At 49.0% G+C, this 13,277-nt stretch overlaps 1 protein-coding gene and 2 pseudogenes across 4 annotated transcripts in view; 2 read left to right on the forward strand and 1 right to left on the reverse strand.

The window, feature by feature from the left end:
- LOC146079868 (uncharacterized) overlaps positions 1 to 13,277 on the forward strand; it is a 158,646-nt gene that overhangs the window by 59,317 nt on the left and 86,052 nt on the right. For all 4 annotated transcript variants that reach the window (XM_083186537.1, XM_083186538.1, XM_083186536.1 and 1 more), the window contains one exon: positions 11,928 to 12,064. In XM_083186537.1, the coding sequence (XP_083042663.1) occupies positions 11,928 to 12,064 (137 nt within the window). The remainder of the gene's footprint in view (positions 1 to 11,927; positions 12,065 to 13,277) is intronic.
- LOC146005936 (5S ribosomal RNA) lies at positions 4,628 to 4,746 on the reverse strand (annotated as a pseudogene).
- LOC146005937 (5S ribosomal RNA) lies at positions 9,251 to 9,369 on the forward strand (annotated as a pseudogene).

A 13,277-nucleotide genomic window follows, 5' to 3' on the forward strand; every position in this document is an offset into this window, starting at 1 on the left:
ATATGTATATAAACACACACAATATATATAGATATATGTATATAATCACACACACAGACACGCATACATACATACATACATACATACATTCACACACACACACCCACACACATATATGTATATAAACACACACAATATATATAGATATATGTATACTAGGTGATTCATCGCGCCCTACGGGCGCTCTTCACACCGTCGTAAGGGGCTGCGCCCCCTTAATTTGTGAACGTTTGTATATGAGAAATATGGTTAGAATTGTATGAAAGATGCCCTGTATTGCAACTTAGGTGTCCGCGAATCGCGGGAGGGGGGGTCGCGGAGGGTGCCACGAATTGCAGGAGGGGGGGTCGCGGGGGGTGCCGCGAATTGCAGGAGGGGGGGTTGTGGGGGGGTGGATGCTGCGAATCGCGGGAGGGGAGGGATTGCAGAGAATCGCGGGAGGGGGGTCGCGGGGTGGGTTGCCGCAAATCGCGGGAGGGGGGTTACGGCGAATCATGGTAGGGGGGGTCGCGGGGGGTGTGCCGTGAATCACGGAAGGGGGGGTCACAGGGTGGGGTGCCGAGAATCGCGGGGGGGTGTGTGTGTGCCGTGAATCGCGGAAGTGGGGGTTGCGGGGGGTGGGGGGGTGTGACGCGAATCGCCACAAGAAAAAAATCAACACAGAAAGGTCAACACATGTAAATGTTGACATAAGTGTGGCACTTCATTGGTGTCCATGTCGACACATGAGAATGAATATGAAAACATTCAAAAAATGAAAAAAAAAAATTCAAAAACTCATGTCAACCTTTTTCATTGTCGACCATAGACCATAGCCATGTCAGTGTTTTCCATGTGCAATTTAATTCTGGAGCTGCCGCGAATCGCGGGGGGGGTGCCGCGAATTGTGGGAGGGGGGGTCGCGGGGGTGGGTGCCGCGAATCGCGGGAGGGGGGGTTACGGGGCGGGGGTTGCGGCGAATCATGGGAGGGGGGGTCGCGGGGGTGTGCCGTGAATCACGGGAGGGGGGGTCACGGGGTGGGCTGGCGAGAATCGCGGGGGAGGTGTGTGTGTGTGTGCCGTGAATCGCGGGAGTGGGGGTTGTGGGGGGGGGTGGGGGGGGTGTGACGCAAATCGCCACAAGAAAAAATGTAAATGTTGACATAAGTGTGGCACTTCATTGGTGTCCATGTCGACACATGAGAATGAATATGAAAATATTCAAAAAATGAAAAAAAAAACTTCAAAAACTCATGTCAACCTTTTTCATTGTCGACCATAGCCATGTCAGTGTTTTCCATGTGCCATTTAATCCTGGGGCTGCCGCGAATCGCGGGGGGGTGCCGCGATTTGCGGGAGGGGGGGGGTTGCGGGGGGTGGGTGCCGCGAATCGCGGGAGAGCGGGGTTCATGGGGGTTCCGGTGGGGGGTTGTCGCGAATTGCGGGAGGGGGGGGGGTGTCGCGGGGGGGTGCCGCGAATTGCCGGAGGGGGGGTTGCGGGGGGTGTGACGCGAATCGCCAAAAGAAAAAAATCAACACAGAAAGGTCAACACATGTAAATGTTGACATAAGTGTGGCACTTCATTGGTGTCCATGTCGACACATGAGAATGAATATGAAAATATTCAAAAAATGACAAAAAAACTTCAAAAACTCATGTCAACCTTTTTCATTGTCGACCATAGCCATGTCAGTGTTTTCCATGTGCAATTTAATTCTGGAGCTGCCGCGAATCACGGGGGGGTGCCGCAAATTGCGGGAGGGGGGGTCGCGGGGGTGGGTGCCGCGAATTGCGGGAGGTGGGGGGTCACGGGGGGTGCCGCGAATCACGGGAGGGGGGGTTGCGGGGGGGTGTGACGCGAATCGCCACAAGAAAAAATCAACACAGGAAGGTCAACACATGTAAATGTTGACATAAGTGTGCCACTTCATTGGTGTCCATGTCGACACATGACAATGAATATGAAAAAATTAAAAAAGTTAAAAATAAATCTTCAAAAACTCATGTCAACCTTTTTCATTGTCGACCATAGCCATGTCAGTGTTTTGCATGTGCCATTTAATCCTGGGGCTGCTGCGTATTTAGGGGGGGGGGGGGGTGCCGCGAATCGCGGGAGGGGGGTCGCAGGGGGGGTGCCGCCAATCGTGCAAGGGGGGGTCGTGGGGGGGTTCTTTTTGCCGCGAATCGCGGGAGGGAGGTCGCGGTGGGGGTGTTTTTTCCGCGAATCGGGGGGGGGGGGGTGTCACGGGGGAGGGTTTGCCGCGATTCGCGGGAGGGGGGTCGCGGGGTGGTGGTTATGCCGCGAATTGCGGGAGGGGTCGTGGGGGGGTTCTTTTTGCAGCGAATCGCGGGAGGGGGGGTCGCGGGGGTGTTTTTGCTGCGAATCGCGGTAGGGGGGGTCGCGGGGGAGCGGGTGTTTTTGCCGCGAATCGCGCGCGGGGGGGGGGGGGGGCAGGTTTTGCCGCAAATCGCGGGAGGGGGGCGCTCACCTGGTGGCTGTGGAGTAGCAGTGCTGGGCAACATGGGAAGGCAGTGGGTGTCTGGCACTGTCTGTGGGCTCACTGGGCTGGTTCTCTGTCTCCCAACATGACCCTCTCCAGGAGGGACACAATGCTCTGTTTCTAGACTTCCCCTTAATGTATGATTGCCATCACCTGTTTTAAACAGGTTAATTTCTCAGAAAGGTGTTCAGCACAGATGAAGGCAATCACACATTAAGAGGAAAGTCCAGGAACAGAGCGTTATAGACACAGACACCCACTTTGAGTGACAGATGTAGCCAAATATATAGGAGATAATCACACACACAGACATGCATACATACATACATTCATTCACACACACACCCACACACATATATGTATATAAACACACACAATATATATATATAGATATATGTATATAATCACACACACAGACACGCATACATACATACATTCACACACACACACACACACACACACATATATATATATATACTGTACACACACATATATAGACAAGCAAATATGTACATACCCATATACACAGGTCACGCATACTTATACACACACAAATATGTACATACCCATATACACAGACATGCATACTTATACACACACACACACACACACACACACACATACACAAATAGGCGTGCGCAGCACATTTTCTTAGGGAGTGCACCATTGAAGGGGCGTGTCTATCACACCTACTGGACATGCCTATCACCGCCTATTGAGCGTGTCTATCACCGCCTATTGGACATGCCTATCACCGCCTATTGGACATGTCTATCACAGCCTATTGAGCGTGTCTATCACCGCCTATTGGGCGTGTCTATCACCGCCTATTGGACATGTCTATCACCGCCTATTGGACATGTCTATCACCGCCTATTGGGCGTGTCTATCACCGCCTATTGGGCGTGTCTATGCAAACTCAATGGAAGGTGACATATTTATGTACATATGGAGTTAATTCCCACCCACACACACTAGAAATAGGGACAGTGCATGCCAAAAGTGCACTGCAAAAATTTCCACTGTTCCCATTACACATAATGCCACAAACAAAAATGTCCATTACACCTAATGCCACACGCAATAATGCCCATTACACATAATGCCACAAACAATAATGCCCATTACACAAAATGCCACACGCAATAATGCCCATTACACATAATGCCACAAACAATAATGCCCATTACACAAAATGCCACACGCAATAATGCCCATTACACATAATGCCACAAACAATAATGCCCATTACACAAAATGCCACACGCAATAATGCCCATTACACATAATGCCACAAACAATAATGCCCATTACACAAAATGCCACACGCAATAATGCCCATTACACATAATGCCACATATAATGCCCATTACACATAATGCCACACGCAATAATGCCCATTACACATAATGCCACATATAATGCCCATTACACAAAATGCCACACGCAATAATGCCCATTACACATAATGCCACAAACAATAATGCCCATTACACAAAATGCCACACGCAATAATGCCCATTACACATAATGCCACAGTAAACAAGGGTGTGTAGATCCGCACAGACTAGATAGATAATTTATTAAGTTATGTAACCAACTTATTGAAACTACTTACAAAGAAAAATTAATTGTAGTTGTGGGGTTGGCGGTGCGCCCTGCGTTTAGATTCAATGCTAATACACTGGGGTTTTGGTCAGAAAAGAGCTGACAAAGACAGAAAAAACGCTTTTTGGGCGCACTCCTTTTGAGTTTGATTAGATGATTATTTTAAAACATAGCTTTTATTAAAGACTTTTGTTAAAATAGATGGCACATTGAGATAAAAAAGTGGATTATTTTGGATTTAGTATGTGGTGTGATCCTTAAACTATAATTGTTAAGGAAAAAATTGTTGTATCACACATTAATTTGTCATTTGTGCACTGTATTCTCAAAGGTACGATTACCAGTGATTATAGGCAGAAAAATGATTCAGTTCCCCTTAGGAATTTGCGTAATCTTGTGCTGGAATTGCACAGTAGGTATACCAGGGTGGTTACCATACAGAAGGGCCTCGAACAAAAATGGTCTCCACACAGAAGCTCAATCTGGCAGTCATATACACAGCATGTTATTGAAGTAGCGATTCACCTCCCTTATGTTTATATTGCCACACCTGGTCTTCCCCAGGGGTCTCCCACCTGGGTACTGTCCTGGCCCTCCACTGCTTGGCTTCCAAGTTCGGAGAGGGTTTGGGCAATCCAGCGGGGTATGGTGGCAATATCTCAGGGTTAATTCGGTGTACTTCAATCAATCTGGGCTGTTGGGCTGCAGATAGAGTTGGCGCAACAGGTTTGAACCAGTGTATTTGAGAGGGGCAAACTATCTGAGCACAACCGGTCACAGTCACACAGGGTGTGCATATATATAAAAAATTCACAAAGAGTATATATCAATGTATATCTGTGTTTCCGAGATATGGCACACTGTAGATAGGAAAGCCAAAATATATATCTTAATGTCAATTATGCACTAGAAACAATTACAGCTGTCATATGGCATAGTAGAACAAAGAAAAGGCTATATATAATAATGACAGGTACGGTCACTCAAAAAATTATATATAAATATTCTCTCCCAGGTGTGTCAATACAAATTATGACAGGTTAAGTGTGGAAAAGCCTGTAAAAGTAATAGCAAGCTGTAGCTAGACGGGCCAGTGTATACACACTGTTGCACAATCGATTGGACAGATAATTGGTGTTTTGACACAGTAAGATCCACCTGTGTGGATAATATGAAAGTCAGTACTTGGATTAGTGCTCCAGATGCAGATTGGTAGAGTAACATATGATTTAGACGTGATTGATACAAAGTTGCTTGATCGCTGTGGACAAAGGACAATCTGTTTGATTTTTAACACACTCAGTGTTGCCACAGGGTTGTTTGTGGGCTGCACATTTGTATAATTAAGGGTGCCAACGGTACAGAATCACAGTTACTGGCTGCACGTAAAGTGGACACTCAGTTACATTGGTTGACACAGTGTGTGTTGACACACCGTGTCTAAGTGTCCAGTATCAGACCCACGGTAGCTAGTACCTGGAGCTTGCTTGGTTTGGCTCACTGGGGTAAAGAATAGAGATTATTAGTAAAGTGGGAGCACTTCCCAGCTGCACCTTGCAGTGGGAGATGCGCCCATGTACCTGATGCCGCTGCCTGTGTTAGCGGCTGACGGCGAAATTCAGTACGTCGGGAGCTGCTGTGCGAGCCGGTGGAATAGAACGCCGGATTGGCGGAGGCTGCTTCCCCGTGCTGTCAGTAGTTAGAGCAGTACGAGGGGACGGGGAGCCGGACCCGCTGAAGATAGTTGTCCGGGTGCACACTTGGCTGGCCGGAGATGGATGAGGCGGCGGCTGGGACCCGTTTTGCTGCCGATTGATGCGAAAGGAGTGAGGCTGAAGGGGAACTGGCTGGCGGAACGGTGGACACGTGTTTCGCCTATAGGGCTTCTTCTTGCGGTGCCATTTTAGAAAAGGGCAAATGCCCTGGCTTTTATTCTCCCATGTTTTTGATTGACAGACCGTTTAGCCAATGGGGTATGAATGCTAGCAGACGTATTGCTCGGCTTTTCGGTCTGGTTGTTCATTGATACATTTTGTGTACATTTTATAAACTCTACAATGGTTAGTGTATCAGTCATTCTTCATCTTTCGTTTTATCATTGTAGTAACAATGATATACATGCAGTTTGGATGTTAAAGTAACCACCGGTTAATCCTGAGGTCTGTATTCATTTTATCGGTGTTAACTGAGTTCCTGGGAATCACGCAATAATCCCTTGACCTGAGAGGGATTGTTTATGACTGGGACAGTATTGTTTGGGGAATTGGGGGGTTGTTTAACATGAATTTGTAATTGGTTTGATGGTAGGTATTTACCTGATAGCGGCAGTATTTTCATCTAGCTGCGGCAATAATATAAATTTATTACAAAAAATAATGACATGAATTTATAATTAGTTTGGTGGTAGATATTTACCTGATAGCGTCAGTATTATTATCTGGCTGCGGTAATAATATAAATTGATTGCAGAGATGCTGGAGACAGGGGGGAACAAGCGTGTGAACACAGTCGGGGGTGATAAAGAGTAAGGCATGCAAACATGTGAGGGTGGGTGCAAAAAACTGGGTGATTGTGACAGGGTATAGGTGACATAATGGTGTATCCCTATTATTTAGGGGGTGAGAGATCATCACTGGGGGCAGCCATGTTTTGGCTGAGTGTGGATAATATCTAAGTGGGCATATTGGGTGATGAAATGATATGACGTTTACAACATCATAAGTGATAATTAAAGCGATTAGATACTAGGACTATTTAGTTGTGTGTGGTGCATCCTGGTTTGGAGTGATAACAGGGGGAAATATTCAGTGATAAAATGGTGTTACTGGGGTGAATGATACATATATTGTGATAGGTGGGACGAGGGGTGGTTCTATTATTAGATGATCCCACATCTGGCAGTTATGAATTAAGATAAGGTTTTAATTGACAGTCGTTTATTGAAAAAAAGGGGATTTTTTATTATATAAATTATATGGTTTTAAGGTCTCAATGCTTTGTGTCCTCACTAAATCCATTGTGGTTTCAGTTTATATATTCTTTTTTTTTTTTTTTTTTTTTTTTTTTTTTGGAATGTTTGATTTTAAAGTCTCAGTACTTTGTGTCCTCATTCTGTCCATTGTGGTTACAATTTTTATATTTTTTGGAATATTTATTTTTGATGTTCGTATATTATTGATTTATTTATTTTAGAAAGGCTCCAAACTTTATATCCTCGTTCAGACCGCTAGGGGTCAGGGAACCCAGCAATCACCCAGTTTTTTGCACCCACCCTCACATGTTTGCATGCCTTACTCTTTATCACCCCCGACTGTGTTCACACGCTTGTTCCCCCCTGTCTCCAGCATCTCTGCAATCAATTTATATTATTACCGCAGCCAGATAATAATACTGACGCTATCAGGTAAATATCTACCACCAAACTAATTATAAATTCATGTCATTATTTTTTGTAATAAATTTATATTATTGCCGCAGCTAGATGAAAATACTGCCGCTATCAGGTAAATACCTACCATCAAACCAATTACAAATTCATGTTAAACAACCCCCCAATTCCCCAAACAATACTGTCCCAGTCATAAACAATCCCTCTCAGGTCAAGGGATTATTGCGTGATTCCCAGGAACTCAGTTAACACCGATAAAATGAATACAGACCTCAGGATTAACCGGTGGTTACTTTAACATCCAAACTGCATGTATATCATTGTTACTACAATGATAAAACGAAAGATGAAGAATGACTGATACACTAACCATTGTAGAGTTTATAAAATGTACACAAAATGTATCAATGAACAACCAGACCGAAAAGCCGAGCAATACGTCTGCTAGCATTCATACCCCATTGGCTAAACGGTCTGTCAATCAAAAACATGGGAGAATAAAAGCCAGGGCATTTGCCCTTTTCTAAAATGGCACCGCAAGAAGAAGCCCTATAGGCGAAACACGTGTCCACCGTTCCGCCAGCCAGTTCCCCTTCAGCCTCACTCCTTTCGCATCAATCGGCAGCAAAACGGGTCCCAGCCGCCGCCTCATCCATCTCCGGCCAGCCAAGTGTGCACCCGGACAACTATCTTCAGCGGGTCCGGCTCCCCGTCCCCTCGTACTGCTCTAACTACTGACAGCACGGGGAAGCAGCCTCCGCCAATCCGGCGTTCTATTCCACCGGCTCGCACAGCAGCTCCCGACGTACTGAATTTCGCCGTCAGCCGCTAACACAGGCAGCGGCATCAGGTACATGGGCGCATCTCCCACTGCAAGGTGCAGCTGGGAAGTGCTCCCACTTTACTAATAATCTCTATTCTTTACCCCAGTGAGCCAAACCAAGCAAGCTCCAGGTACTAGCTACCGTGGGTCTGATACTGGACACTTAGACACGGTGTGTCAACACACACTGTGTCAACCAATGTAACTGAGTGTCCACTTTACGTGCAGCCAGTAACTGTGATTCTGTACCGTTGGCACCCTTAATTATACAAATGTGCAGCCCACAAACAACCCTGTGGCAACACTGAGTGTGTTAAAAATCAAACAGATTGTCCTTTGTCCACAGCGATCAAGCAACTTTGTATCAATCACGTCTAAATCATATGTTACTCTACCAATCTGCATCTGGAGCACTAATCCAAGTACTGACTTTCATATTATCCACACAGGTGGATCTTACTGTGTCAAAACACCAATTATCTGTCCAATCGATTGTGCAACAGTGTGTATACACTGGCCCGTCTAGCTACAGCTTGCTATTACTTTTACAGGCTTTTCCACACTTAACCTGTCATAATTTGTATTGACACACCTGGGAGAGAATATTTATATATAATTTTTTGAGTGACCGTACCTGTCATTATTATATATAGCCTTTTCTTTGTTCTACTATGCCATATGACAGCTGTAATTGTTTCTAGTGCATAATTGACATTAAGATATATATTTTGGCTTTCCTATCTACAGTGTGCCATATCTCGGAAACACAGATATACATTGATATATACTCTTTGTGAATTTTTTATATATATGCACACCCTGTGTGACTGTGACCGGTTGTGCTCAGATAGTTTGCCCCTCTCAAATACACTGGTTCAAACCTGTTGCGCCAACTCTATCTGCAGCCCAACAGCCCAGATTGATTGAAGTACACCGAATTAACCCTGAGATATTGCCACCATACCCCGCTGGATTGCCCAAACCCTCTCCGAACTTGGAAGCCAAGCAGTGGAGGGCCAGGACAGTACCCAGGTGGGAGACCCCTGGGGAAGACCAGGTGTGGCAATATAAACATAAGGGAGGTGAATCGCTACTTCAATAACATGCTGTGTATATGACTGCCAGATTGAGCTTCTGTGTGGAGACCATTTTTGTTCGAGGCCCTTCTGTATGGTAACCACCCTGGTATACCTACTGTGCAATTCCAGCACAAGATTACGCAAATTCCTAAGGGGAACTGAATCATTTTTCTGCCTATAATCACTGGTAATCGTACCTTTGAGAATACAGTGCACAAATGACAAATTAATGTGTGATACAACAATTTTTTCCTTAACAATTATAGTTTAAGGATCACACCACATACTAAATCCAAAATAATCCACTTTTTTATCTCAATGTGCCATCTATTTTAACAAAAGTCTTTAATAAAAGCTATGTTTTAAAATAATCATCTAATCAAACTCAAAAGGAGTGCGCCCAAAAAGCGTTTTTTCTGTCTTTGTCAGCTCTTTTCTGACCAAAACCCCAGTGTATTAACATAATGCCACAGGCAATAATGCCCATTACACATAATGCCACACACCGTAATGCCCATTACACATAATGCCACATACATACATACATACGTGAGCATACATACTGTGTTGGAGTTGGGTCACATGCGTCGGCAGGAGTTGGGTCACATGCGTCGGCAGGAGTTGGGTCACATGCGTCGGCAGGAGTTGGGTCACATGCGTCGGCAGGAGTTGGGTCACATGTGTCGGCAGGAGTTGGGTCACATGCGTCGGCAGGAGTTGGGTCACATGCGTCGGCAGGAGTTGGGTCACATGTGTCGGCAGGAGTTGGGTCACATGCGTCGGCAGGAGTTGGGTCACATGCGTCGGCAGGAGTTGGGTCACATGTGTCGGCAGGAGTTGGGTCACATGCGTCGGCAGGAGTTGGGTCACATGCGTCGGCAGGAGTTGGGTCACATGTGTCGGCAGGAGTTGGGTCACATGTGTCGGCAGGAGTTGGGTCACATGTGTCGGCAGGAGTTGGGTCACATGTGTCGGCAGGAGTTGGGTCACATTCGTCGGCAGGAGTTGGGTCACATGCGTCGGCAGGAGTTGGGTCACATGTGTCGGCAGGAGTTGGGTCACATTCGTCGGCAGGAGTTGGGTCACATGCGTCGGCAGGAGTTGGGTCACATGTGTCGGCAGGAGTTGGGTCACATGCGTCGGCAGGAGTTGGGTCACATGTGTCGGCAGGAGTTGGGTCACATGTGTCGGCAGGAGTTGGGTCACATGCGTCGGCAGGAGTTGGGTCACATGCGTCGGCAGGAGTTGGGTCACATGCGTCGGCAGGATTTGGGTCACATGCGTCGGCAGGAGTTGGGTCACATGCGTCGGCAGGAGTTGGGTCACATGCGTCGGCAGGAGTTGGGTCACATGCGTCGGCAGGAGTTGGGTCACATGCGTCGGCAGGAGTTGGGTCACATGCGTCGGCAGGAGTTGGGTCACATGCGTCGGCAGGAGTTGGGTCACATGCGTCGGCAGGAGTTGGGTCACATGCGTCGGCAGGAGTTGGGTCGGCAGGAGTTGGGTCACATGCGTCGGCAGGAGTTGGGTCACATGCGTCGGCAGGAGTTGGGTCACATGCGTCGGCAGGAGTTGGGTCACATGCGTCGGCAGGAGTTGGGTCACATGCGTCGGCAGGAGTTGGGTCACATGCGTCGGCAGGAGTTGGGTCACATGCGTCGGCAGGAGTTGGGTCACATGCGTCGGCAGGAGTTGGGTCACATGTGTCGGCAGGAGTTGGGTCACATGCGTCGGCAGGAGTTGGGTCACATGCGTCGGCAGGAGTTGGGTCACATGCGTCGGCAGGAGTTGGGTCACATGTGTCGGCAGGAGTTGGGTCACATGCGTCGGCAGGAGTTGGGTCACATGAGTCGGCAGGAGTTGGGTCACATGCGTCGGCAGGAGTTGGGTCACATGTGTCGGCAGGAGTTGGGTCACATGCGTCGGCAGGAGTTGGGTCACATGCGTCGGCAGGAGTTGGGTCACATGCGTCGGCAGGAGTTGGGTCACATGCGTCGGCAGGAGTTGGGTCACATGCGTCGGCAGGAGTTGGGTCACATGTGTCGGCAGGAGTTGGGTCACATGCGTCGGCAGGAGTTGGGTCACTACCTGTCATGTTACAGGCTGGGTTTGCAAAATGACAGGCAGTAGCTGATTGGCTGTTTATCACTCTCCACTCTCACTTTTTGAAGCTTGATACATCTGGCCCCTGTCTGGTGAAGGGATAATGCAAACACAGATCAGGTCCCAACTGCCATGTTCCTGGTTTGATAACAGATGACAGTTAGGAGCCAGTTGGCTGCTGCGTTATCACTGGACACTCTAACACATCTTCCCCTGTGTGAGATTCCCGGGTCAGGGTGATTACAGGGCAAACTACGCCACAATATAGGTGAGAGCTCTGGCGGGTCACATGTGTAACCTGCTGGACGCTTATTGCTCCACCTGCTGGTACTTGTGGTTCTTCAAATGCTGGCATGTGGGAGAGTCTTCCTGGGACCTGTAGTCCTTCAGTAAGAGACACTATTATTTCCAGGGAAATGCTGTAGTAACTGTGTTCTCCTGACAGCCCGGACATTCCCTGCCCGAGTCTCCCTCTCTATCCTGCCCCGGTACCCGGGAGCGCGGAATGTGCCCCAACATGGAGGACGTGAGGAGGAGGAACGCCAGGAGAGGAACCTGATCACCCAGGAAGTGGGGGACGTGGTAAGTGACGGACGGATGGGAGGGAGGTGGGGTGTAATGGTGACACAGGGAAGTCCCTCTCACATTGGGGAACAGTAGTGTAGTGTAGCAACATACTCTGGGGTCTATGCACCAAGCCTCAGAGAGAGATAAAGTGCCAGACAGCAAGCTGCCATGTTACAGGTGGTGGGGTACCTAGCTCTCAGTACCCCGACAGCACCGGGTACCTAGCTCTCAGCACCCCGACACCACCGGGTACCTAGCTCTCAGCACCCCGACACCACCGGGTACCTAGCTCTCAGTACCCCGACATCACCGGGTACCTAGCTCTCAGTACCCCGACGTCACCGGGTACCTAGCTCTCAGTACCCCGACACCACCGGGTACCTAGCTCTCAGTACCCCGACGTCACCGGGTACCTAGCTCTCAGCACCCCGACATCACCGGGTACGTAGCTCTCAGCACCCCGACACCACCGGGTACCTAGCTCTCATCACCCGACATCACCGGGTACCTAGCTCTCAGTACCCGACACCACCGGGTACCTAGCTCTCAGCACCCCGACACCACCGGGTACCTAGCTCTCAGCACCCCGACACCACCGGGTACCTAGCTCTCAGCACCCCGACACCACCGGGTACCTAGCTCTCAGCGCCCCAACACCACCGGGTACCTAGCTCTCAGCACCCCGACACCACCGGGTACCTAGCTCCCAGCACCCCGACACCACCGGGTACCTAGTTCTCAGCACCCCCGACACCACTGGGTACCTAGCTCTCAGCACCCCGAAACCACCGGGTACCTAGCTCTCAGCACCCCAACACCACCGGGTACCTAGCTCTCAGCACCCCGACACCACCGGGTACCTAGCTCTCAGTACTCCGACACCACCGGGTACCTAGCTCTCAGCACCCCGACACCACCGGGTACCTAGCACCCCGACACCACCGGGTACCTAGCTCTCAGCACCCCGACACCACCGGGTACCTAGCTCTCATCACCCCGACACCACCGGGTACCTAGCTCTCAGTACCCCGACACCACCGGGTACCTAGCTCTCAGCACCCCAACACCACCGGGTACCTAGCTCTCAGCACCCCGACACCACCGGGTACCTAGCTCTCAGCACCCCGACACCACCGGGTACCTAGCTCTCAGCACCCCGACACCACCGGGTACCTAGCTCTCAGTACCCCGACATCACCGGGTACCTAGCTCTCAGTACCCCGACGTC

Source organism: Crinia signifera, chromosome 5, assembly GCF_055691185.1.
Source record: "Crinia signifera chromosome 5, ASM5569118v1, whole genome shotgun sequence".
NCBI lineage: Eukaryota > Metazoa > Chordata > Amphibia > Anura > Myobatrachidae > Crinia > Crinia signifera.